This window comes from Semicossyphus pulcher, unplaced genomic scaffold, assembly GCF_022749685.1.
Source record: "Semicossyphus pulcher isolate SPU_LCO1_2020_fin unplaced genomic scaffold, fSemPul1.0.p SCAF_9, whole genome shotgun sequence".
In the NCBI taxonomy this organism is placed as follows: Eukaryota; Metazoa; Chordata; class Actinopteri; order Labriformes; family Labridae; genus Semicossyphus; species Semicossyphus pulcher.
Genome location: NW_027211770.1, coordinates 19,725,252 through 19,749,048, shown reverse-complemented (window position 1 = coordinate 19,749,048; position 23,797 = coordinate 19,725,252). Strand labels below are relative to the sequence as shown.

General features: G+C 40.8%; 2 protein-coding genes across 5 annotated transcripts; both read left to right on the top strand.

The window, feature by feature from the left end:
- The first annotated feature begins 272 nt into the window (after positions 1–272).
- Positions 273–14,685, top strand: ca14 (carbonic anhydrase XIV). Of its 4 annotated transcripts, none has more exons than XM_069655416.1 (13): positions 273–361; positions 685–708; positions 5,183–5,362; positions 5,590–5,735; positions 7,030–7,125; positions 7,222–7,288; positions 7,510–7,667; positions 9,451–9,577; positions 10,345–10,368; positions 10,462–10,546; positions 10,711–10,752; positions 13,300–13,353; positions 13,936–14,685. In XM_069655416.1, the coding sequence occupies exons 1-13, from the start codon at positions 292–294 to the stop codon at positions 14,045–14,047; spliced, it is 1,185 nt and encodes a 394-aa protein (XP_069511517.1). In that variant the 5' UTR covers positions 273–291; the 3' UTR covers positions 14,048–14,685. The 4 variants fall into 4 exon arrangements, with proteins under 4 accessions (XP_069511517.1, XP_069511521.1, XP_069511519.1 ...); XM_069655420.1 differs by having other exon boundaries at positions 10,711–10,744; positions 13,936–14,024; XM_069655418.1 differs by lacking the exon at positions 10,711–10,752.
- A 2,340-nt stretch (positions 14,686–17,025) lies between these two features.
- On the top strand, positions 17,026–18,267 carry LOC138584680 (uncharacterized). Its single transcript, XM_069656975.1, has 2 exons — positions 17,026–17,110; positions 17,318–18,267. Exon 2 carries the CDS (start codon positions 17,330–17,332, stop codon positions 17,915–17,917), a length of 588 nt encoding a protein of 195 aa, XP_069513076.1. The 5' UTR covers positions 17,026–17,110; positions 17,318–17,329; the 3' UTR covers positions 17,918–18,267.
- The last annotated feature ends 5,530 nt before the right edge of the window (positions 18,268–23,797 follow it).

Genomic DNA, 23,797 nt, shown 5'->3' with positions numbered 1-23,797 from the left:
CAGCAACAAACACTGAATTAATTCTCCCTCGCTCGTCCCTCTTTGCGGTGTCGTCTCACCACTTTTGCCCACTCTTCCTCTCTTTTGTTTTCCTTCAATCCTTGTTATGCATAGTCCTGTGTAACAGTGTGTAACATCCACACTCTAGCTGTGGCAGGTGGGATCGCTGGACCCATTCAGTCTCCCCCCTGCTGCCCTCTCTCTCTCTCTTTCTCTCTCTCTCTCTCCCACTTGCTCCTCATCTCTCCGTCCACTATTATTCATTTCTGTGTATGGGCAAGGAGGGCTAACATGGACTCTTTGGGTCTTTTTATCCTTCTAATGCTTCTGTGTTTGCAGTGGACAGCTGCCCATGCTGCCGGTAAGGTCTTAATTAACATGATAATCTGCATTATGTTTGATTTGCTTTACTTTGCTATGAGTTGATTGTTTTGGTTTTTCAGTGTGAGTAGTAGCAAGGGAGTAGTAATAAAATAGTGTTAAAGGATAAATCTGTGTAACTTAGTCAGTTGTAGTGTAATGATCTTAGAAGTACAACTAGTTATAGATTAGAAGTGATGGAAGCAAAACATATTGTCTTGTTCAGTGTTTGTTACCTAAATTGAATTTAGAGCCACTTTAAAGTTTTAAAAAAGGAGCTAAACTTGCTAAAATAAGTGTTTTTTATTTCATTCTTTTTTTCAGAGGACACTCCGTGGACCTACAAAGGTAAGTTCAAGTTTAATTGTACAGCTGAATCTCATTCAGAAGCAATGCAAGTGCAGCAGAGAGCGATACGAGAAGACAACACAAACAGAGGGTGGTATCCCAAATATCATATATAATTTAGAGTTTTATGGACAAGGAGTAAATTCTATAATAAAAAGGTAACAACATTTTATATGATTGAATTAGTTTGTCCTAGTGAAGCAGTTTGATATCCACTAGCCTACATCATGAGTTTTGCTAATCTAGTCCGCTACTTTCTTGAAAATCAGGGAACTGTCTGACTTCATGTTCACATATTCAGCATATATCTCTGTCATAAAAGGTTGTGTAAGTTTGTTAGGATTTGTCCTCCCCCCCTCTCATTTCTTCTCCCTCTGTTTCCCCCTACTTCCCTCTCTGTCTGTATTAGTTACAGCTCAACAAGCTGGCATGAGCACAGCACTCGCACAGAGATGATGAAGGGGTGGAGGGAGATAGAGAGGAAGAAGGCAAGAAGAAGGGGCAGATAGAGCGAGGCGGGCGGAGGAGGGAGGCAGGTGCACGAGGATGAGGGTGTTGCACGGAGAGAGAGAGAGGGAGAGAGGGAGATGGGACGGGGCGAAGCTAAAGCATACCAAATCGTGCTCTTATTGTTGCAGCGCACAATAACCTATGTGTTTATTGTGTTGTGGACGCACACTGGCTGAACTATGCCGTGGACAATGACATTGTGGGAATGAATGGGGCACACAGGCCACCACTCTCTGCATGTATTCAGGAGGGCAACACCAATATACAGTACAAGCAGAATAAAGTGTGGGGGCTGTGCCTGGAGCTAACTGGTATCCATACATTGGCTGCTCAGGCTTTATTATAATACATGTAAAGGCAAGTGTACAGTGCAGAAACAGGTGGGGTCATTTAGAGACCAGCCCATATAATGAGTGATGGATGCATTCAGCTGTGGTAGATTGTGCTTTTTGGCTCAGATTTTTCAAAATAAAAGTTTGCATAATGCTCAACTAAGTGTAAGTGTGTTTGTTAGGCATGTCGCATGACTCGTGTATCTATCCACAGGCTGTTTAGGCATTATTATGATAGATATGAAGGCATGAGTGTTGTGCAGAAACATGTAGTGTCATTTTTAGACTAGCCAGTATTCTAAGTTATACATGTTTTGCATTCAGCCGTGTTTAAATTGTGCTTATTGGTCCATTTCAAAATAAAAGTCACAGGGATTTATCTACTATTGCACATTGCTCAACTAAGCATGAGGCATGTGGTTTGACTCATGTATGAGGCAAGTGTGTGGTGCAGAAACATGTGGTGGGACTTTGAGACTAGGAGCGTATATAAATATATTGATCAAGTCTTGCCTTCAGAAAGGTTTAATCCGTGTTTTTTGGTCCAGATTTCTCAAAATAAAAGTCGCAAAGGATTTATCCACAATTTGCACAGTATTCAAACAGACTGTTTAGGCTTTATTATAATAGATATAGACAAGCCAATGGGCGGAGTTATACATCTCTTGCATTCAGCTGTGTTTTAATAGTGCTTCTTGGTCCAGATTCTTCAAAATAAAAGTCACGGGGATTTATCTACTGTTGCACATTGCTCAGCTAAGCATGAGGCATGTTGTTTGACTCGTGCATCTATGCACAGGCTGTTTAGGCATTATTATAATAGATATAGGGGAAGTGTATGGTGCAGAAACGTGGTGTTATTTCGAGACTAGGAGCCAATATAATGAGTGATCAAGTCTTGCACACAGAAAGGTTTAATGTGTGTTTTTTTAGTCCAGGTTTTTCAAAATAAAATCACGGGGCTTCATCCACAGTTGGCACATTGTTGGAATAAGCGCGAGTATGTGTGAGGCATGTTGTATGATTATCCATAGGCTGTTGAAGCATTATTATAATGGATATGGAGGCAAGTGTACGGTGCAGAAACATGTGGTGTGCTTTTTAGACTAGTCAACATGCTGAGTGATGCATTTATTGCATTCGGTTGTGTTTAATTTGTGCTTTTTGGTCCAGATTTTTCAAAATAAAAGTCACAGATTTATCCACAGTTAGCCAATATGCTGAGTGATGCATCTCTTGCATTCATACGCTTTTTTGTGTGTGTTTTCACTTAGAATTTTCAAAATAAAAGTGATTCATTTACAGTTTGCACATTGCTTGAATAAATAAGTGTGTGTGTGAGGCATGTTGTGTGACACAGCTTTGCATGATGCAGCCGTTGCTGAGCTTGTTAGCTGATGTGTAAAGTCAGGTTTTCATGCTCAACATTGTTTTCACACATGAAAGAGCCTCGTTTCACGGTTTCAGAGACGCTTCTTTCCATGAAACAGTTACGTAAAGTAATCGAGGGAATGTCAGCCTCACCGTTGCCTCATCATGCTCTGACTGAGTGAATCTGCATTTGTGTGTGTGTCTTTGTGCAGCATGCTAGGGTCGAGGTAGAGCAGGCGCACAGGGTCAGGATTTTTCGGCCTCCGGTTACCATGGAGATCCCCATGACGACCGATGGCGGGGCAACGGGACTCACTTTTGAAGTCGTGTTGTGGTGCGGGGCTTTCTGTAGAGAGAGGAGAGGGGCAGGGGGCCGAGAACAGATTAGAGGTGGGGGTTGCAGGAGGTGTTTACATCTCGATTGTGGTACAAACGTGGTACAGTACTTTAGGGTTCACTATTGGGTTTATTCACTCTTAGCATTTGCTCTAACCATTGAACATAAACATGCTTGTTTATAACTTTAACATTTACAGAAACGTGAATGTGCATGTTTTTCAGCGGGCTCTCTTTGCACCCTACTGACACATTTCTGTCAGCGTGAGCTGCTCTCTAAAGCATTCCTCTCCTTTGCAATTGAAATCAGATTCTTTGACTCAGTCTTTTTCTTTCAGACTCTTTCTTTAACTTTCTTTTATTATGCAATGTGGGAGACCAGTTTCTCTCTTACTAAGTAAACCTCCTGGTTCACTCAATCCCTCTCCTCTCCATCAGTTAGTTTCTCAATATTTTTTCTCTATTTTTTATGTAAATTCTGTCTTTGTTTATGTGTCATTAAGAATTTAAAATATAGAGCATATTTCACAATAACTGTACAGGTCACACACACTGTGAGTATATTTTCTGATATTAGACGTTAACAGTATAGCAGAGTATTGGCTATATGCCGTAGATGCTTGCTGTAGCCCCACTGTAACTGCATTCGTATTTTGATATATTATTATTGACATTATAACAATATTATATGATGATATTTTTTCAATTATCTTATGTAGAGGTAGTCTCTACATTTTAGTACAAATAGAAGTACAGTTTTTTTTATATTATTTTATTATTTTATAATCAATTTTATTATTAAATAAAAAATGGAAATGGAAAACATGGTATAGAAATGTGGCCAAATTTACATCTTTGCATGCTATGAAAATCTAATTTAATAAGTCAATATTCAGTCGTTAATTTTCAAATCTAGCTAAAGATTCAGCAAAAGCATCAATTTGTAGCATCTGCGGGCGTTTATTAGAAACAACACTGTGTGTTTATCTGTTGAAAAAGTGTGTCATTCCCCGACGTGAAGAAAGAACACTAAGGAAATTAAGGAATATTCTTAATTTATATCGGAAATAATTTATACTATCTCATCTCAATGTTAGGCTGAGGAAAAAGGGCATTTTATATTTAATCTACGTGTGTATTCAGCCTAATAATTCAAAAAAAAAACTCTAGCTGACTGTTATCAGTGACAAATTTGGGGTTTTCAGTTTACCTTGTTAGGCTCATCAATTTCTGTTATTTGACCACTCTTACACTGAAGATAACAGAACTGCTGGATGATACTGTGTAACCAAAGTTGGAAGAGTAAGTTACATTCGATTTTGATTGTATAATGCTTTTAAGCATCCAACATTAGTTATAGAATGAAGTGCCTGGATTAACTGCTTTTGTAGGTAGCAGAGCCGAGCCCGTGTTTCACAGGAGGTTCATGTAACCTGCATCTGAGTTTGACGATCTTAGTCTTTTAGTTTGATCCAGAGCCAGTTTGAAAGTATATTAACCTTAAAGAGACATCATATGGGAAAGACAGCAACTTATATATCTGGAAATAAAAAATATTTGGGCTAAATGTTGATGACAAAAGATATGAAATAAGGATTGTACTGGAAAGTGGAATCTGCAATTACTGAAAAATCTCAGTCTCTATAATTCAACTTAATCGCAGGTTTTTTCCTGAATTAAAGTAGCAAAGAGCGTATTGTCAATCGCTCATAACCCGCCTTGTCCAGTCCTGGAAATCTTTTATTCAACATTTATTATATGATTTATCAAACGGACCACCATGGAGCTGTGAACCGCAGAAACAGTGAGGATTAATTGTCTTGTGTAATTACAGCCTGATCAATGGAGGCTTTCACAGGATGACAGCGAGTCAGTGGGCTGTGTAATCTGTGACATCATCGTTTCTGTCTTCTCTCCTGTCACAGGCTTGGTGGGTCAGTCTGAGTGGTCCCAGTATTTCCCTGCCTGTGGAGGTACTTCTCAGTCCCCTGTTGATGTTATGACCACGCAGACTAAATATGACCCCAACTTGATCCCTTTGACCCCGCTGGGCTACGGTCAGCACGGGAACAACCCCTTCACTCTGCATAACAACGGACACACAGGTAACAATGAAAGCGATGGATTTCGAGCTTCCTGTATGAACCTGTTTTAGGTATCAGAGCAGGTTAATGGTTGATCTCTTTTCCCTGCAGCCTCCTCTACTGCAACCTCTTTATGCCCCATTATTAGTACAGGAGATGAGTTATTTTTTATATAATACTTTTACATTTTCATCGTATCCCTACCTAGTATTTCTTGATAGATTATCTTCTCCCTGTCTGTTCCTCAGTGGTGATCGAGCTGCCGGACTGGATGGGTATCGGGGGGCTGCCGTGGCTCTTCACAGCTGCCCAGATGCACCTCCACTGGGGCAGCGGCGGGCCGAGCCACGGGGGCAGCGAACACACCATCAACGGCCTGAGTGCAGATGCAGAGGTTCGTTCAAATTGAGCTCTCTGTAAACGATAAAATCCTCTCACAAGAAATCACAGTTAAACTGAGTCAAGGTCGAGTAGAGTGATGATGGTACTTTTTAAATGAAAGGATGAACTCAGAGTAAACCTCCGTAAAAATTCAGACATTATTTAAATGAAGGAAAGAAAAAGATTTACAATGTCAGTGACTCCCAAAGGTGGCCTGCATCAATAGAAATGTCCCTTCTGTTCACTATTTCTACCAAGTAAATAAAGTGATATGTGTGTGGATAAAATATGCAGAAATGTGGAACAATATTCAACCTACAGTTTTGATCACCTATAAGATAATAAGTACAATAAATCACAGAGAGAGGTTAGGAAGCTGGTTAATGTCTTTACACAATCGAATTTTAAGTAACATTTAATTGAACCTCTATAAAAAATTAGGATGAGAGGAATTTAGATCAGAATAAAAATGGATTACACTGCAGTTTTTATCACTCCATGAAAACATAATTCATTACATGTAAATTGGTCAGAGACAATAAATGATTTTTTTGTTTTTAATTATCGATCGGCCAGCTCTCCATAGCCTCGCTGAGGCTGCACTTTGTGACGTCACAAAGCAGCGTGTAGAAAAAACAGTGTGAAACCTGGCGTTCACAGCAGCCTGCAGACTGAGCTGAGAAGCCTGGGGATTACTCCAACATACTTTTACCTACAGATTTGAAACTTCACCCACGTTAAGTCTGGACATCCAACATTGTAACATTATATATATATGTCCTAAAATGAACAGCCTTATATCCCCTCTTTATACTCACTTTCTCCAGAATAGGCTCCCAAAAATCCCAAAGAGAGGAAGATAACACTTGACTAAGATTTGGAGGGTGGGAAAGGATGGAGTAAGAATTTAGTAAGGAGAGAAGCTAAGCCGTCTCAGCACCTTGGTTCCTGTCCATCTCTCAGCATCCAGGTTTGCTAACACCTTTTCTTCAGGGCTGAGTGGACGGAGAGAAAAAGGACATTTAAGCAGATTAAAAAGTACAAACTTCCTGCGCAGTTTATGAAAAAAAAAACGAAGGAGAGGACAAACAAACCAGACATGCATGAGCGTTCTCATTACATAATGCCACAATTAAGCTCTTTCTCATTCACATCAGTCTCCTCGTCGCTCTTTATATTTCTTCGGTCATACTCTTAGAAAGAAATGTGAGTTTGCACGCAGCTTTCTCTCGTTCTCCTTCTTTAACCCTCACATATCAGGAGGACAAACTAGCATGTCCCTCTAACAGTTCTCTCCCTCTCTGCAGCTGCATGTGGTGCACTACAACTCCGAGCTCTACCCCAACATGTCCACAGCCATGACCAAGAGGGACGGCCTGGCTGTGTTAGGAGTTCTCATTGTGGTAATGAAACGATGTGAACAAACAGCATTATGAAGGAATGAGTAGAATAACTGCTGCAGTGTTTTGAACATGAAAGCCTGAGGTTTGTTTTCCCAGACAGGTGAGGAGACAAACCCGGGATTTAACAACATCATCAACTACCTGAGCCGCGTCAGACATGCAGGTAAGTCAGCTTTAAACTTATAAAACCACAAATACTTTACTTTTTATTTTTAACATAAAATAGACACTTTGCTATGACACCTTTAAGATACTTAGGACCACTAATGGAGAAATGAAACAGCAAAGTTATCAGTTATTTTCCAGCACAAACATGTCCTCTCTGACCCCAGCAGTAATAAGATCTCACCTACCTGTTGTTCTCCTCCGTACACCCCCTGACAGATCAGAAGGTGTTCATCCCAGCCTTTGACATCCAGTCCCTGTTGCCTCAGGATCTGGGACGCTACTATCGCTACAATGGCTCGCTAACAACGCCGCCCTGCTACCAGAGCGTCATCTGGAGTGTGTTTCATGAGAGGGTTCAAATCTCAAAGGCACAGGTAAGGCAGATAAGAAGATAAAACTTGCTTAAACTGAATGTCAACTGATCCAACATGCATTGATATGTTGTCTGAAGCCTGAATAAGAGATGAGCACACAGCTCAGGTAACCTTTACTTTGAAAATATGCACCACACTGTTTTTAACCAATGCACTCCTAACTCACATAAACCAAAGCAGTGATGCTTCAGACTGATAATACAATCATTAAATTATTTGTCCATTTTAACCTAGAAATGCTAATTATAGTTTCATAAATAATTATTCTTGGGTTCCAGTGCTATCAAACCAAACATTTCCTAATTTAATGTCCTATATTTTTCATATCATTTTCATTTTTTACCCTTTCTTTAGACAGGTAATCTCATTGAGACACATGGTCTCATTCTCAAGAGAGACCTGCCCTTCTAAGGACGAGTGTCGCAAATAAGGATACGCTTTGAACACTATTATACCCTATAAAATACAACAATAATAAATACATAAACATGTTATAAGACTTCAACTAAAAAAAATCAATCATTTCCTAACTTGAGCTTGAAATAAAGTTAAAAAAATGTGCACAAGTGTGGATTACTAAAACTTTCTTCCTTGTTACCTTGCATTGCTGGCATCTGTGTATTTGTTTCCATGTGTACTAGCAACATTGACATATAAATTAGGGATAGTCGGGTATAGGGATTATCGGCGCCGATATTCGGCATTTTGACGCATCTCGGCATCGGCCTTTTTGCTTAATTTGACGGCCGATAAGAGATCAATTTAAAACTGGGTTATTTTGGCTCTGATGCAGCCGCGCCTCTCTGTCTGCAGTCACTACTCTGTCTCCAGCATTGTCCCACCCACAGCACGGATTGGTTACACGCAGAGCCATGGCACGGGTAACAGCCAATCAGCAGTGAAAGCTGTGCATGCAGAGTGTTTTATTTACTTTATAAAACTTCAGGAAGTTATTTTTTATTATTTAAATTTTCAGTTAACTTTATCAGAGATGCTGCTGACCCTGGGAACTCCCTGCGCTTTTTGTTTGTTTGTTTAATAAACATATGCTTAAAGGCATTTAAACAAAGTTAAGTGTTGGAGTTTGTATAATTCAAAATTTTGAAGCCAATATTTTCACTTTTACTGCAAATGAATATCGCCTCCAAATATCGGTTATCGGCCTCCTTGACTACTAATAATCGGTATCGGTATCGGCCCTGAAAAAACCATATCGGTCTATCTCTAATATAAATAGCATAAATATCCTCAGAGTCCAAAAAGTACCACTTCTAAAGGCTTCTGAAACATTTGAATGCTCAGTGTCCAAAAACTCAAACTGCAACAAGTTTGAGTTTAAGGCTTCAAATGGACAGAATTCTTCAGATAAATCTGTGCGGCAGACTTTATTGTTTTTGTAGATTTACTCTGGCTTAATCTGACGAGTAATGTAGCATCAAAATACATATTTTGTTTGTTTTTCAGGAACTAGTAATGCTAATATATAACATTTTTCTTGTTGTTGTGGTAGATTTTATCTTACCAAAACGTCTACCAGAATTCATTTTTAGAAAAGTATAAAATACATATCAAATGTGACAAATTTAAGAGTAACTTTAACTTGGTGACTTGCAGATCAATCATGAATCTGAATCAATTTACTCAGTGACTTTTACTTAGAGCTACTGGTAAACTTTGCTGTGACTCTCCACTGCTACACCATAACCTACTTCTGTTTTATGTTCAACCTGTAACTAGTAAAACTATTAACCCCGTCCCTCTCCCCTTCACCTCTCCCCTGCAGCTGCTCAAGATGGAGACGCTACTTTACTCGACTAAATCTGAAGAGCCGGAGAGGATGCTGCTGCAGGACAACTATCGCGCCACGCAGCCGCTCAACCACAGGGTCGTCTTCGCCTCCTTCACTGCAGGTTAGACAGACGGAGCATGCACAGATACAATTCATCATTATTATGTCTTCTTCTTTAATAAGAGATATAAAAGTTAATAATACTAATAATAAGAGTTAATAAGAGAGTTTATGTTGCTGTGACCTCCTGAGTTTTACCCAAACTGCATCTCTACATTGTTGGATTGCTGCCCATAATGCAAACCACAGTAACATGCCAGAAAGTGCTCATGCAGACCAAAGCTAGCAATTAGCACAACCCATGCAGAGAGCAAAAAGAGGAATGTGGAGAGAATTGTGTAAATATGAAGGATTACCGGTGACTTTGTCTGAGTGAAAGAGCCTTTGGTGGGCAGGAATAGAAAGAGAAAGTCAGAAATAAAGGAGCAGTGGTGGGAAAACACGGGGAGCTGTGTTTGTTAGCGGGCTGATTAGAGAGAAGGATTTTGCAAAAAGCTAAACACTGACTCCATTGTTAACACGCAAGTTTAACTGAGGAAAAAAGGGAGAGGAAGAGGAGACACAGAGGAGTGATGGAGGGAGACAGAGGGGGAGACAAAGACAAAGGGGGGAGAATTTGTGTAAAGTGCCTTTTGTGGAGAGTGACTGGACTGGAAGGCCTGTGATATCAGCACGGCTGTCAGAGGCAGCGACGGTGACCTGACATAACATTTTCAACCAGCTGAGCTGCAGATTGTGCTGAGATAACCCCACTGATGAATGTGTTTGAACTGTGAGACAGAGAAATAAAAACTTTTCTAATAATGTTTCAATCTTTCTGTGTTGTAGAATCAGGGAAGGAGCTCTCCTCTGGTAAGACTACATGTGATTTTCCAGTTTGTTGCAGCTTTTCTGGAAGTTTTCCTCCACCTGTCACGCCTCTTTGTGTGTGTCTCTCTCCTGCAGGGGAAGTCACAGCGATAGTCATAGGAGTGATGTGCGGCTGTGTCGGCCTGGCAGTGATTGTTCGCTTCATCGTGAAGACGATACGGTAAGAAGCTCGGTCATGTCGGTGGCCTTCTGTTTTCCTCTTTTGTTTCTGTTGGCTGCAGCAGACACTGGAAACCAGTCTGGTTTCACTGGGCGATCCATGGAAGCCCCACCGTGCACACATACCCAGCCTCTTCTCATTCTCTATCTTCTATCTCTCGGCAGATTTTTTAAACTCCTCCACCATGAAACAGTCGCGGTAAACAGGTGGTTTACCTGATCTCATACTGACCAGGATTCATCACTAGAACTGACAGTGTTGTTTTAGTTCTTCATTATTTTTCTTTTGAGCGACATTTATCCTGAAGCGCAGATCTTGGATCATAACATGATTAAAAGAGGATTACTGAAGGAAGTTTGGAATTTCTAGTCCATATTGAAATACCTTCTAATACAATGAATTACAACTAAAGACGAGTCCTGTGTACTCACACCATCGCAGGGACATGAGACAAAATAAGAGTCTGACCAACATCGGCAGGGACAATCTGACTGGAAGGTTGTTTTTTTTTTAATCAATCACAGATTTGTTTATTGGGAAATATATCGGAAATATAATTCAACTAATGAGAAAATGAGAATTGTCCTCAGGGGCTGCTAAAATCCGCACAAAATGAAAGTTGATGATAAGAGCAAAACACCTTCCAGTTTTCAGCAGAAAGCCAGTCTCTAAATGCTATATTACTAAACTGATATTAAAGTTGTAATCTCGACGATCTCAGTTTCGTTCTCTTTGGCGGCACCTATGGCGATAAACATTGCGAGAGCACACTTCCCAGATATCTGAACGGTTGGCTCCGGTTGTAACTCTTGATTTTCCTGGCTGACGGTCGCTTTCCTTTTTCGACTGTTTGCCTTCATCTGAGTGTAGAATTAGCTTAACATAAAATGACGTGTGCTCATACTTACAGGAATATAGTTCTATTAGCGAACTACAGTATTAGCTCTAAGCTTAATCCAAATTGGTTGAAGTTCTTGAAGACGTTTCACCTCTCATCCGAAAGGTTTCTTCAGTTCTAGAAGAGTTCTTGAGTTGTTAGCCTGAGCTGTGAACCCAGTATCACTGAGTCGATAGTACCCACTGGTGTTGATGGGTCGTTGAGACACAGTTCAGGCTAACGACTCACCCCTGATTACACATCTATTAGCATACTAATGACCTACAGAGGCTTATATTTCTAGCTCTGTCCACCAGTCATTTAGAACTCAAGACGCCTTTCAGATGAGAGCTGAAACGTCTTCAAGAACTTCAACCAAGTCCAGTTGCCTTTTGGATTAAACTTAAATTATGACCTTGATCTTTGAGAACCTTCACAGACATACAGTGTTAGCTGCCGACTTCACATTGTGAACAATCTGCTGCTTCAATACTGCAAACAAACCAGCAACAGCAACCTCAAAGGGTCAAAACTCAAACTCAGAAACGCAATGGGTTTAAAAATACAGCCACCACTAGGAGGGGACATCGCACAGCTTATCCTACCAACAGGCAAGTTTCAAACAGAAATACGCACCTTGGTTAACGGAGGCGTTCTGAGTGAAGAATTAAAATGCAATTAAAATTTTCCAGGACAACATAAATTGTGTCCAGGATATTTGGTCATTTTAATACATTTCCAGATGTTTCCATAACTGGAAAACTTGTTTCTAAATTTCCAGGTTTTCCAGGACGAGTGGGAACCGTGAGATTACCTGTTACTTGCAACACTTGCAGAGACCGGAAAAGCAGCCGCTTAGCTCCACCTACATATAGATCATTTCCTTTGTCCTCCTTAGTATGCTGAAGACGGCATAAGAGCCGAAACGCGTTCATCCGTGACCCACATTAAAGTCAGTTTCACATGATCCTGTGAGCGCCGGAGCTTTTTGTTTTTCTGGATCTTATTTTCTACCGTGCAAGAGAAACGATATTTTGTAACTTATTTTTGGAGTTGTGCGCGCTGCCACTGCTGTATTCATTCAATCACCATCACCACCTGCGACAGATAGTGACTTAACAGACATTTATTTAAATGAAAATCTTCGAGATTATATCTTTCATATAGCAAACGGTGCTAAATTATTACTATCAGTTTATTGTGGAAAACCTTTGGGGCCAGAACAGTATAGAAACAAACAATTTGTTAATGAGTCCTCGTGAAATTCCATTAGCTACTTTTAATAAAGTCAAATATTGTTGTTGGTCCGGCTCTTATAGAAATGTCAGTAAACAGATAATCCTCTTTGTAAGGTTTCCCCATAAACGTTTAAGCGACTCCTAAGATCAGCGCTCAGGATAATCTGATTTTCTGACCTCTGCTGCAATAACATGTTGCTGTTTCTCTCATAATGACCTCAGTTTAATCAAAGTGTGCTGTTTTTTTCCCCGAGTCCCACCAGTCAGTGATTTAACCTCCCCACTGCTTCGATCAGGGGTTCCCAAAGATCCCATATCTGCCAGAATCTTTAGCCCTAAGAACAAAAATATGATTTCAATTTCTTGAGATGTATTATTTTCATTCCTGTAATCTTGCTGTCACTGTCCAGTTTATAAATGAGATTACAGATTGTCCCCTGGATCCTCCTCATGGAGCCTTCATGGCGCCATTATATCCTACTTTGGGCACCTCTGACTTTAATAAGTGTGATCAAACAATCGCTTGACAAAAGTGCAGGAGGGAGAGAGAATGAATGATTTGTTTTTGCACCCCGTCTCTTTGAAATGTTCAATCTGTCTGTTCTGGTCATGTGATTGTGTCTTCTGATCTGCGACAGCTCTACCTCTAGCTGGGACGTCCTACACAATAACCGGCCAGCTCCCATGCCAAGGTCACAGTTTGAAATCATCACCTTTGACCTCCAAACCCTAACATGACCACTTGTCTTCACATTAACCACCCACTCATAGTGACTGATCCTGCCGGGCTAGACTTTAACCCCCTCTCTTAGAGTGTTAGTGCTTAAAGAAATTCCACAGACCGTGAGGAATAAGCTTTTATGTATGTTTGTGAGAAACGTTGAGAGGATTCCCACAGTGTTGCCTGTGTTTTAGAAATTGTTTAACCCCAGTGAACACTGAAGTAATCCTTTAATCCTGAAATTACAGTTACCTACAGTGTAACCCCCTAGTGTTCATTAATGCAGACCTTCTGGCTCCGGTTCAACAGAAGCGTTAACACATTTCTCCTCTTAGTGTTTATTATTTTAACATGAATAATTATCTTATCATCATATAACATGCATCAGTCTTGGTCGGCGTTAACATTTTTTAGTGCACCAGAACCCTAAACTTCTGCACAACCATCTGTGAATGTTAAACAAACGAGGACCTCTGCTGGACATCGTCACAAACTACAGCTGACTTGCTTCAAATGGGATGAAATAGTTGTAATCTTCCCTTTCATGTTTCAGGATGAAGGAGCCAGAGAAAGCGAAAGAGAAAAAACAAGACCTGGCTCTGAACTCGACCTCTGCAGGGGAACGGAAAGACGAACCGTCAGCGTCCCCGCAGACGGAGCCGTAGCCGACAGCACGGCCCCGTTCAGCTGTTCTCGTTCAGACACACGAATCACTGATACTCGTCTTCCTCGCGGGGCAGAAAGCAAGACACGTATTCGCTCGTGAGTTGCAACAGGACGAATACTTTATAAGCCGTAAAGAGAAACCGGACACTGTCGCTTATTTTTGTGTTTTTCCTCCCAAATTCGCACAGAAGCACTTAGTTAAATGATGTCAGTTTCACTTCATGTAAATACTCTGTTAAATATATTTTCTTTGTCGCACATGTTCCACTGTTGTTACATCTTCCTGCCTTGAAACACAAGCACACTGCACTGTATGAAATGTCATAGACTTATGAAACCTATAAATTCATTCATTCATCTAGTGTTATGTTATTTTATTTTGCACCAAGTTTTAGAGCATCTACACAAACTGTACAATTTTGTAATTAAACACACTGAAGGACTCTATGATGAAGGATTAAAGCGTTATATATAAAGTGAACATTACAGCTCTGAAGTCATTTTAGCACATGGTAATGTAAATGGATGAGTTATATTTATGTACATGTGTTTATTCTACTTGAAAAAAATGATTCTTCTTCTTCTGTCTGTATATAACTTGTCAAAGGGGGCACCTCAATAAAATACTTGAATGGAAACGGCACCTGCTTCGAACTCTTGAGAGGCTTTGTGTCAAGGACTTTGCATTTTCTTTGCATAAGTATTTGTCTTGTTCTGCCCATATTGAGTTATTTCTTTAAAAGAGCTACATTTTTAAATATTGTACAGGACTGTTTAGTCTGAAGAAAAACACCAACCCTCAAACACCTAGAGATTGAACTCGGTAAATCCTTGACTAAACCACAAAGACTTCAACAAGTAGAAGAAGACAATAATCTATTACACTTTGAATACCTGCCCATGTAAAGGTTTAAAGGTTAAAGATAGAGGCTGCCTCTAACTCTGTTCCTGTTTGCAGAAGGTTAGTCCGAGTCACACTTAAAACCAATAACACTTTGATCGGCTGTTACGTAACACTTCTTGTTAGTGAATTAAACACTAATGACTTGTGTTTACACTTAGACATGAGACTAAAGGTGACCTTTAGAATCTCATGTGTGGAGCAGAGAAACAAGAGAGTACATTTCAATCTTACACCTTATCAGACTGGTTCTTTTTATTGTTATCTTCAACAAGTCTTTTATACGATTAAATAATCTCATCAGTGCCTACATGATCTTTAAAGAACTGTTTTCATACAGGATTGAAAGCTGGAGGTTTTGGAAGCTGATACTTGATTGTCAGGACATGAAGCACAGACAGAAGGAAATAACCTAATTCATTATAATATGCAGACTTTAGGGACACTAAACAAATGCCCCAGAATCCTGACTCGCTTATCAAAATTAAAATAAACTGGGCGAGTGGTTCATTAACGGGTTGGAGGAATATTAACTTAATTGCACATGGAATGAAAACTCATGCCAGCAGGAGGAAGAGAAATTAGAAATTTTAATAAATTAGCTAACTAATTTAGGGGACTCGTTTGGGGAACGTCTGCCCCAAATGATCAAGTTTAAGAGAGACAGGCAGACAAGATGAGAAGTCAGAATTCAGACAAGTCTCTGGAGTTATATTTTACTTTAAGGGTATTTTTACTCATTTTCCAACACAGATGTTTTATGCACCAATTATGTTGGATTTCATGTTTTAAGACGTATAAAACACTCTGAAATAATAAACTGTCTGATTTGTTTTTTCTGTAAAAACTTTAATTACTTAGCACCTCCCCCCTCATTAAAAAGTCCTTAATCTGCAGACTCGAAATGTAGTCATTAGTAGTAGTAATGTTAATGTTAGTAGTCAGTAGTGAGTTTGCAAAAATTACGATGATGGTTACAGCTGGCTGGCGCATCGCCGAAGTGGTTGCCATAGGTTGCACATAATGATATGCATAGTGTCACCCCGTCCATTAACGGGATTGGCTCCTTAGGTTTGTGACGTCTCAAACCTGCCAATTTGAAAACATGTTGTTCAGCCTGTCCTTGGTACACTGCAGTTTAAAAGCAGACAGGCCCAGCCATGGAGATGACTGCTTATGTTGTCCCTGATATGTAGCACATGAAAAACACCACATGGAGATGTTACAAGGTTAAACACTAGATTTTCACTGGAGGGGGTCTTTAAGCTAATTTTACATTTTTTGCATTAAACACTATCTTAACTGAACCAATTAGAAATGGCAATGTGTTTTCAATATTTAACTGAGTAGAAAATCTATTCTGATAGTATGTCTGCATGTATTTAATCAGTCAGTCGAATACTCACTTCATATTTTTGCTTTTTAAACAAATTTCAAACCCAAGAATGGACACTGAAGTGAAGAGGAATGTAGATGTAACTGGATCAAACTAATATGTAATATATATTGTTACTTATATGGTACAGCTCATAATTATTGTTTACTTACTAAGTGGAAAGGTGCAGACTGTAGGTATATGCCAATAAGTGATAGTATCAATTAGAAGTCTCTCTTCAGCTCCGATCAATAAAGGCAAAAAAAGCCCGAAAAAATCTTTAAAAAAGACCATATTATATCAACAAGTAGATATTATTCAATCGTAATTAAATTAAATGTCTAAATTCATCCCCTCTTACATGTGGACGTAAGAGCAGACAAATATTCCACTGTACTTTTGAAGTCCTTTTTTTAAAGTCCTGACCAAAACAAGGTCAGACAAAAAAGTTAGATTAAACATGTATTGAAACTCCCCATAAGAAAAAGCAAACACTATTCAGGCGGCACACACACACACACACACACACACACACACAGCTAACATCCTAAACAGCTCACTGCACCTTTAACATGTATTTATAGCTGTAACTGGATCACCGCGGCTGCTGCTCTTAAGCACAGCCCTGTGGAGACATGTAGGAATGCACATGCAGTTTATGCCACCTCCTCCCGCTCAACTTACAGGAAGTGAAATTTGGAACCACAACTGAAGGACAGAAAAGAGGACCTCACATCTGCAGCTTTGATCACAAGTAGCCCACAGCTTCTCTTTTGCCAAAACCAGGTAGGGAAGTTCTCTCTGTCACTCTCTCTCTGTTATATTATTATCTACTTCCTCTCCCGCTTTCATGTTGTAAAAAAAACTGCACAGACAGACAGACAGCTGTGGTTTAGTCAGGCTGCTCTTGAACACACTGTTTACTTTATTATGTCTCATGTCCCTCGAAAGGTTCGTGCGTCTTCATTCTGTTATGACTTTGTTCCTCTCCAGAACTGCTAGATAATGGCTGCTCTCAGGGCTTTCCTCACTCTGGCCGTCTGTCTCCTGCTGGCTCACCAAACGTTTGCCAAGAACGACGCTCCCTGCCAGCGCTCCAAGTGGAACAACGGCTACAGCACTTTCCAAAAACGCCACATTCGCGAGGGGATGCCAAAATCTATGGACCAGAACGAGTGGGAGAAGTACATCAGGAACCACGGGGGCTGTGACAGACCCACACAGTCCTTCCTCCAACCAGAGGACCGGGACAGGGTGAGGGACGTGTGCACGAACAAAGGGGGGAAGAGGTTCAAGGAGAATCTGTGCATCAGTGATAAACCGTTCACTTTTGTGACGGTGAGGAGCGAGCCGGGGACGTGCGGGATCAGGAGCATCCGAAAGGAAACCAAACATCTGATCCTGGCCTGCGAGGTGATTGAAAACCAGTGTGTGCCCGTCCACTTTGAGGGAAACCCCAACAACATCAGGCCAGATAACAACGCCAGAGGCTGCCAGGACCCAGAAGAGAAAGGTCAAGCTCCCAGCTCAGGAATGAGCTGGCTGTGGATGTGTTCTGCTCTGCTTGTTATCGTCTTATATGTGAGAAACTAAGTAAGACAAGGACGCTTTTATCTGAAGACATTTTCCTCTTTGTTCTCATTTAAAGTGTTGACAATTCATTTGAATTTTTTAAGTTTTAAAAAACAGTATTTTGAAATGTATTTTTGTAACAAAAGCTCAGTTTATTGTTCTCACTGTGTATTTGTGAGTCTGTTTTTAATAGTCGAACATGCATCTCTGAGAGATAAAGACAGGGTTGATTAAATTTCCAGTGTGGTCATGTCTCGTACAGACCTTCTGATGTGTCTTGTGTATTTTATGTAAAATGGCATCAACAAAATGCCATTCAAAAGGGATTTAAATGCATTTAATAAATGTAATAAACAGGATTCGTACAACGATCTGGAATTAGTCTACAGTAATTTCCACACCACTTTTTTTTCAGTGCATCGATGGCACAGATCATTTTTACAACCTACAATAAAGTGTCCCATGTGCAGGTAAATTTCACGCTTTACAGCTGCATAAAACTATAATCTATGTAGGACAGAATTCGTGGACTCTGTACCGATACACGCCCTGATGTCTGCATCATAAATGTTTGAACTGAAACTCGCAGATCACGTGAATAACTTGTTCAAATACAAACTCAATATAGTCCACCAAAAACCACTTTGTTTCCTGAACAGCACCGTGACTAATACTCAGAGGCAGTGAGTCACATTTACAAACAGCGAGTGATTCATCCGAACAATGAGAATCGCCATGTAAAGAGTCTTACTGCTACACATGCACTCTAACAGTGCAGCAGAAAAGCCAGTGAAGAGATAACAGACCCAGTCGTGCAACACAAGATGAACACTTTGATGATATGTTGTGGTTCCAAACCAAACACGATATCATGATCAAGGTTATTGGCATCTGTGCAACTGTTTTTCTTCTTTTTCTCATTTACAAAACTACTGGAATATTTTTTGTTCAAACTTATTTGAGAAGTTTTGCTCTCAGCCTTAATCCGAGGTATTTTCACTCTGCCTGTGGGCTCACCGTCAATATGAAGGCCTTCATTTATTTTCCCTTAAGATAAAGGGATATCGAATATTAGACCATCAAACTATTCCACCCGCTATTAATCAGCCTCAACATGCTCTCCTCACATCCTGACACTGTCAACACAGACGATGAAATACTCAAATTAGTTGTTTGTCATTCAAATTGGAGGTCAATTTACATGTAAGCCAGTTTTTAGATAACGACTGTAGGCTGAAGGCGGTCAGGTAGGTTTGCTTCTTCATTGTATAGTTTTCACATCAGCTGTTTTAATCCATCAGATTAGAAACATTTTTGGCCACAAATCAACCATGTATGTTGAATCAGACATGTTTTCCATCACTCTCTCTCTCTTCCTCAAAGATTCTTATATGTTTTTATCAGTGACGGAGGTCACACCGTCTCATTCTCTGTTCAATAAACATGACTCAATTTAACCTCTTACAGGGCTGGTTCATCACGCTGGGTTAAATCAGATATAGGCGCCAACTGAGCCCATGCTTCTCCCCTATTCTTCCAACATGATTTATATTAATTAGTAATTACTGATCAGTTTGTGGTCAGTTGATAAAGCATGGATGTATTATGTAAAATGCACCATGTAAGCACAGAATATTCTAGATTTAAAACTGGATTATGATTCGGGGGCTTATCTCAAGGCCTCGATCAATTCAGATAATTAACTTTCTGTCGTTTATTTCCTGTGTGGTGTCAAAAACCGTGCAAATGCGTGCTTAGTAGTTTCCTAATCCGTTTACTGATAGGTCGACAGGGAATGCAGTAGGTCAAGATCATTTTAAGAGTTCCCTCTGTTGCACTTTTACATTTTCAAACAAGTCATTGCAGTTTAAACTTTCAAAAACAAAAGTTACAAATCAGCAGGTGCAGCCCGAGTATACAGTCGGCAAACTCATTTTCACAAACTCTTCACCCTCTGTGCAGTTAGCTGCATTGCCTGCTTGCTAACCCAGTGTGACCTCTCTCTCTCTTTTTAATGTCTAAACTTAATAATAACCTTTACCACACCTTATTTCTGAATCTAAAGTACAAACCACAGAGTCAGAAATACAATGCAAACAGTTTTCCAACAGTTTCCCGGACAAACTGGAATGATCTTGTTAGTACACTGGTCCCTGCAGGGGTTTTAGAGGGTCTCTATGTGTAGTCCTGCAGAGTGCATATAACATTAATAAACTCTAACAACAACAGTTTAAATAGATAAAGTAGCTTACTTTAGCTGCACAGGCTCAGACGTCTCCCTGATAACCGGGCCAAAAGGTTCACAGTCTGAGTCAGGAGACATGGCAACACCTCAGTTTCACCACTAGGTGGCAGAAGAGTTATTTAAAAGTCACTTTAGGAATCCCAGGACCAAAGTGAGACCTGCATCCGGATCTTTTGGGGAGACAAGTCCATCTCTGCAACAACATGTGTGTATTTTGTTCTTGGGTCTGCAAACATTACATTACTATGACATGATTAGTTTTAGTTCGTACCACGACATGTGCTGAGCCTCACCTGTTTTCTTTTCTGAGGTATTGAACCTACTTGTGTCTGCTTCCAAAGCTGATTGTACTCCCAGTTTCTGGTTGAAATAACACCAGACGCCGTGACCAAAAATGTTGCAAAAATTTGCAATGAATCAAGAAAAAATAGTGGATGAAACTTTAGTATTTAAAGCCGCAAATAGATTTTGATTTTTGCAGCTGGATCGTGGGTGCAGTTGCAGCATAACTTTGTTTTGAGGATGAAAGAAGCGGCCACATACAAAAACTAACATATTGAAGTGATGTGGTGCACAGTAAAGCTCCAGACATTAATTGCATGAGTGCTTGTTGGCAGTGGTGTACTCAGGCTGTTTGAGGGGCAGGGGCAAAAAAAAGGGGGCATCGGCTGTATGCCATGGGGCACCAAAGCACAGAAAGTTGGGATGCGAAACAACAACGTGGGCATTTTTTACTATAGAGGGATCCCATGAGGGCACATTGTCTCACACGTAGGAGTGTACGGAGGCCAACATGCAAGACCCAAGAGGGGGCGTCCATGAGGGCATGTAGCGGTTTGTTCAAGTGTGAGGGCACCAGGGGGCGATCGCCTCCCCTGAGAACACCACAGCTTATAGGTAATGTCATTGGAAAGAAATGCAGCCGTGATCTTGTAAAACTGCACAACTTTCCATCCTGCCACAGAGCACCATTTCACATCCTTTTTTTCCCTCTGCAGCTGGTGTGATTCTGCTGCAGAGCTGAGAAATACGAATGTTTTCTAGTTAATAGTTCGGCTTTTGGCTCATTTTTTCACAGGCTGTTGGCAAAGTCAAGTCAACTCCTATACTTCAGTACCTTGAAGTAGTTTTTCTGCCCCAAAGGCACCAGGGAGTGACATGTCTGCTGAGCGCTATTCAGGAACATACAATACAACACATAAATATGTTCCCATTCTTTCAGGTACGTACAGAGACTTCAGGGACCCACGGTCACATACAGTAACAGTGACCACAGGTTGACCTCCAGTGAAGCATTAAACCATGGCCATTCCTAATCCATGACATCATCATAGGTCCCACACACACACAGTCACATGAAATACAGACATAAAAACACTGTCTACTGTGTACACACACACACACACATAATCATGACTGAGGAAAAAGCAAAAGCGACAACAATCGTTGACTCGGGTCAAAGAGGAAAGGCTTCGGGGGAATAAAAGAATGAGTGCAGAGTGAGAGGTGGCGTGAGGGTGGAGGAGCAGGGCAGGAGGATGCCGGGAGAAGGAGGAGTAAGCTGATGAAAAAAAAACAAAAAAAACATGGCTGCACTTTTATTGAACTTTTGTGGGGTTTTAAGAAAAACACATTAAATAAGTGTAAACAGACTAAAGTGAAAGGATGGGAACTGGTGCTTGTTTTCCTTCTCAGCTTTCCCTCCATCCTCCTCCTGTCCTTTCAACTGAGCCTCACTGCATTTCATATAACCAACTTAGGGAACATTTCTATCTACGTTACTTTCTTCTTAAATATTTGACCCCCCTTCTCTCCTTCCTTCTTGTCAGTCCTTCCCTTGGGTCTTCCTAAAGCAATTCAGCTTCATTCAGCCCATACTGTGCTGTTTTACAGTGCTGTTGTCACCTCATTAAAGCGTAAAGGGCAGCAACAGAGTGGACAAACTGTAAAAAACAAAAGAGGAAGTGACACGCCAATGGGACCAAACGAAAATTTACTAAGACAAATTAACTATTTTTAAAAAATGGTTTGGAATCAGCCCGTCTTCAGATCTTTTCTTGTCTAACATAACCTCTCTCTGCTCTCGCTCACCCTCTGTCCAGACCAACTCATAACAAATGAGCGCGATAATTAGAACCACAAAGACTCGAGGGGGAGGGAGGAGAGATTTTTAGGAGTTGGAAAGACGAAGGGGGGGTTGAAGGACAAAAGGAATAGAGTGTGAGTAATACAGGCGTCTGGGTGCAACTGCCCAGGCATCTGGAGGTTTAGTCTCATGTACACAGGGAGACTCAGCTCCACACACACACACACACACACACACACACGCACACGGTCCACTCTTATTTACTGATGCTTTAAATACAAAAATTCCCCGTGGTGAAGTGATGTGTGTTGGCAGGATATTGAGTCATGATTTCAGTCAGACTCTGTTTGATTCCTGTAAAATCCTTTTACCCAAGAAGAAGAATAAATGAGTTACAAATGTTGGGAAGGGGAAGATTTCAACACACGCGTGGATGCAGGGGCTCATAAAAGCATGCATGAGCATGCACGCACACACACACACACACACACACACACACACACACACACACACACACACACACACACACACACACACACACACACACACACACACACACACACACACACACACACACACACACACACACACACACACACACAGCTTTCCCACAAGCCAGGCCTTGTCTTGTCTTTACCTTTTGCCCCTGTTTTTTTTTTAGCTACAATTATTGCACAATGTCACAAACGCACACTCCTGAAGATGCACAATCCTTGTCATTCAACGTTCAACTCTTTTTCTCAGTTCCTCTTTTCTTATCTTTTCCTCTCCTCTCTTTGGTCTCCCTCTTTCTCTGCCTCTCATTTCCATGACCGTTGTTAAACGCTGCCATCTCCTCTCCTCTAATCAAACCCACATGGTTTGGTGGGCCGGCATGCCAGCAGCACAGAGCTGCACACACCTTTGGAAGTGAATGTCTGTTTGTTGAGAAGAAGTCACACAGAGCAGTGGCTCCTAAAGTTCTGGGCTTGTGACCCCTAAAAATGAAACGTCTTCATGTTGTATGTGTCAATGAGCCATGAGTGATGACTGCGTCTCGGCCTTTTTTTAAGAGGCTGGAGGAAACAGAACGGTCCAGTATTTCACAAGAAAGGAGCAAAGATTAAAGAAAAGGACACCACTTTGTGTCACAGAACAGAGTTTTTCTTTCCTGTCCAGTTAATCTTCTCCGAACCCTTCAGATTTATTTTACTACCCCATGGGGAGGTCCCAACCCCCCACTGACACAGAAGTAAATCAAAAGAGAAAGATACTGTAATTTGTGGCACTTTTGTCTGCATGCGTGTGCACATCTTAACCAGTGGCTTCCTCTGAGGGTAAAGGCCAGTGATAATGACTTCCAGGAGTTGGCAGTGGGGAAGGCCAGGGTCAAGTTCACATCTGGGATTACCAGGGTTACTGGGGTGAGCGGCTTTTACTCGAGGTCATCTGGATGATAAAGTGGAGAATGCCACTCAAGTGTGACTTTACTGCGGGCGGATCACACGCACAAGCTCAAACTTGTGCAGACTGGTAGCTCCTTTTAAAAAGTTGTGATTGCAAAACGACAAATTCACAGCTCTACTAAACA

Bases quoted from the DNA above. Each gene is read 5' to 3' on its own strand.
- ca14 (XM_069655416.1), top strand. From the start codon at position 292: ATGGACTCTTTGGGTCTTTTTATCCTTCTAATGCTTCTGTGTTTGCAG. The intron at 362-684 runs GTAAGGTCTTAA...TCTTTTTTTCAG, and splicing joins GACAGCTGCCCATGCTGCCG to AGGACACTCCGTGGACCTAC. The intron at 5,736-7,029 runs GTTCGTTCAAAT...CCCTCTCTGCAG, and splicing joins GCCTGAGTGCAGATGCAGAG to CTGCATGTGGTGCACTACAA.
- LOC138584680 (XM_069656975.1), top strand. From the start codon at position 17,330: ATGGCTGCTCTCAGGGCTTTCCTCACTCTGGCCGTCTGTCTCCTGCTG.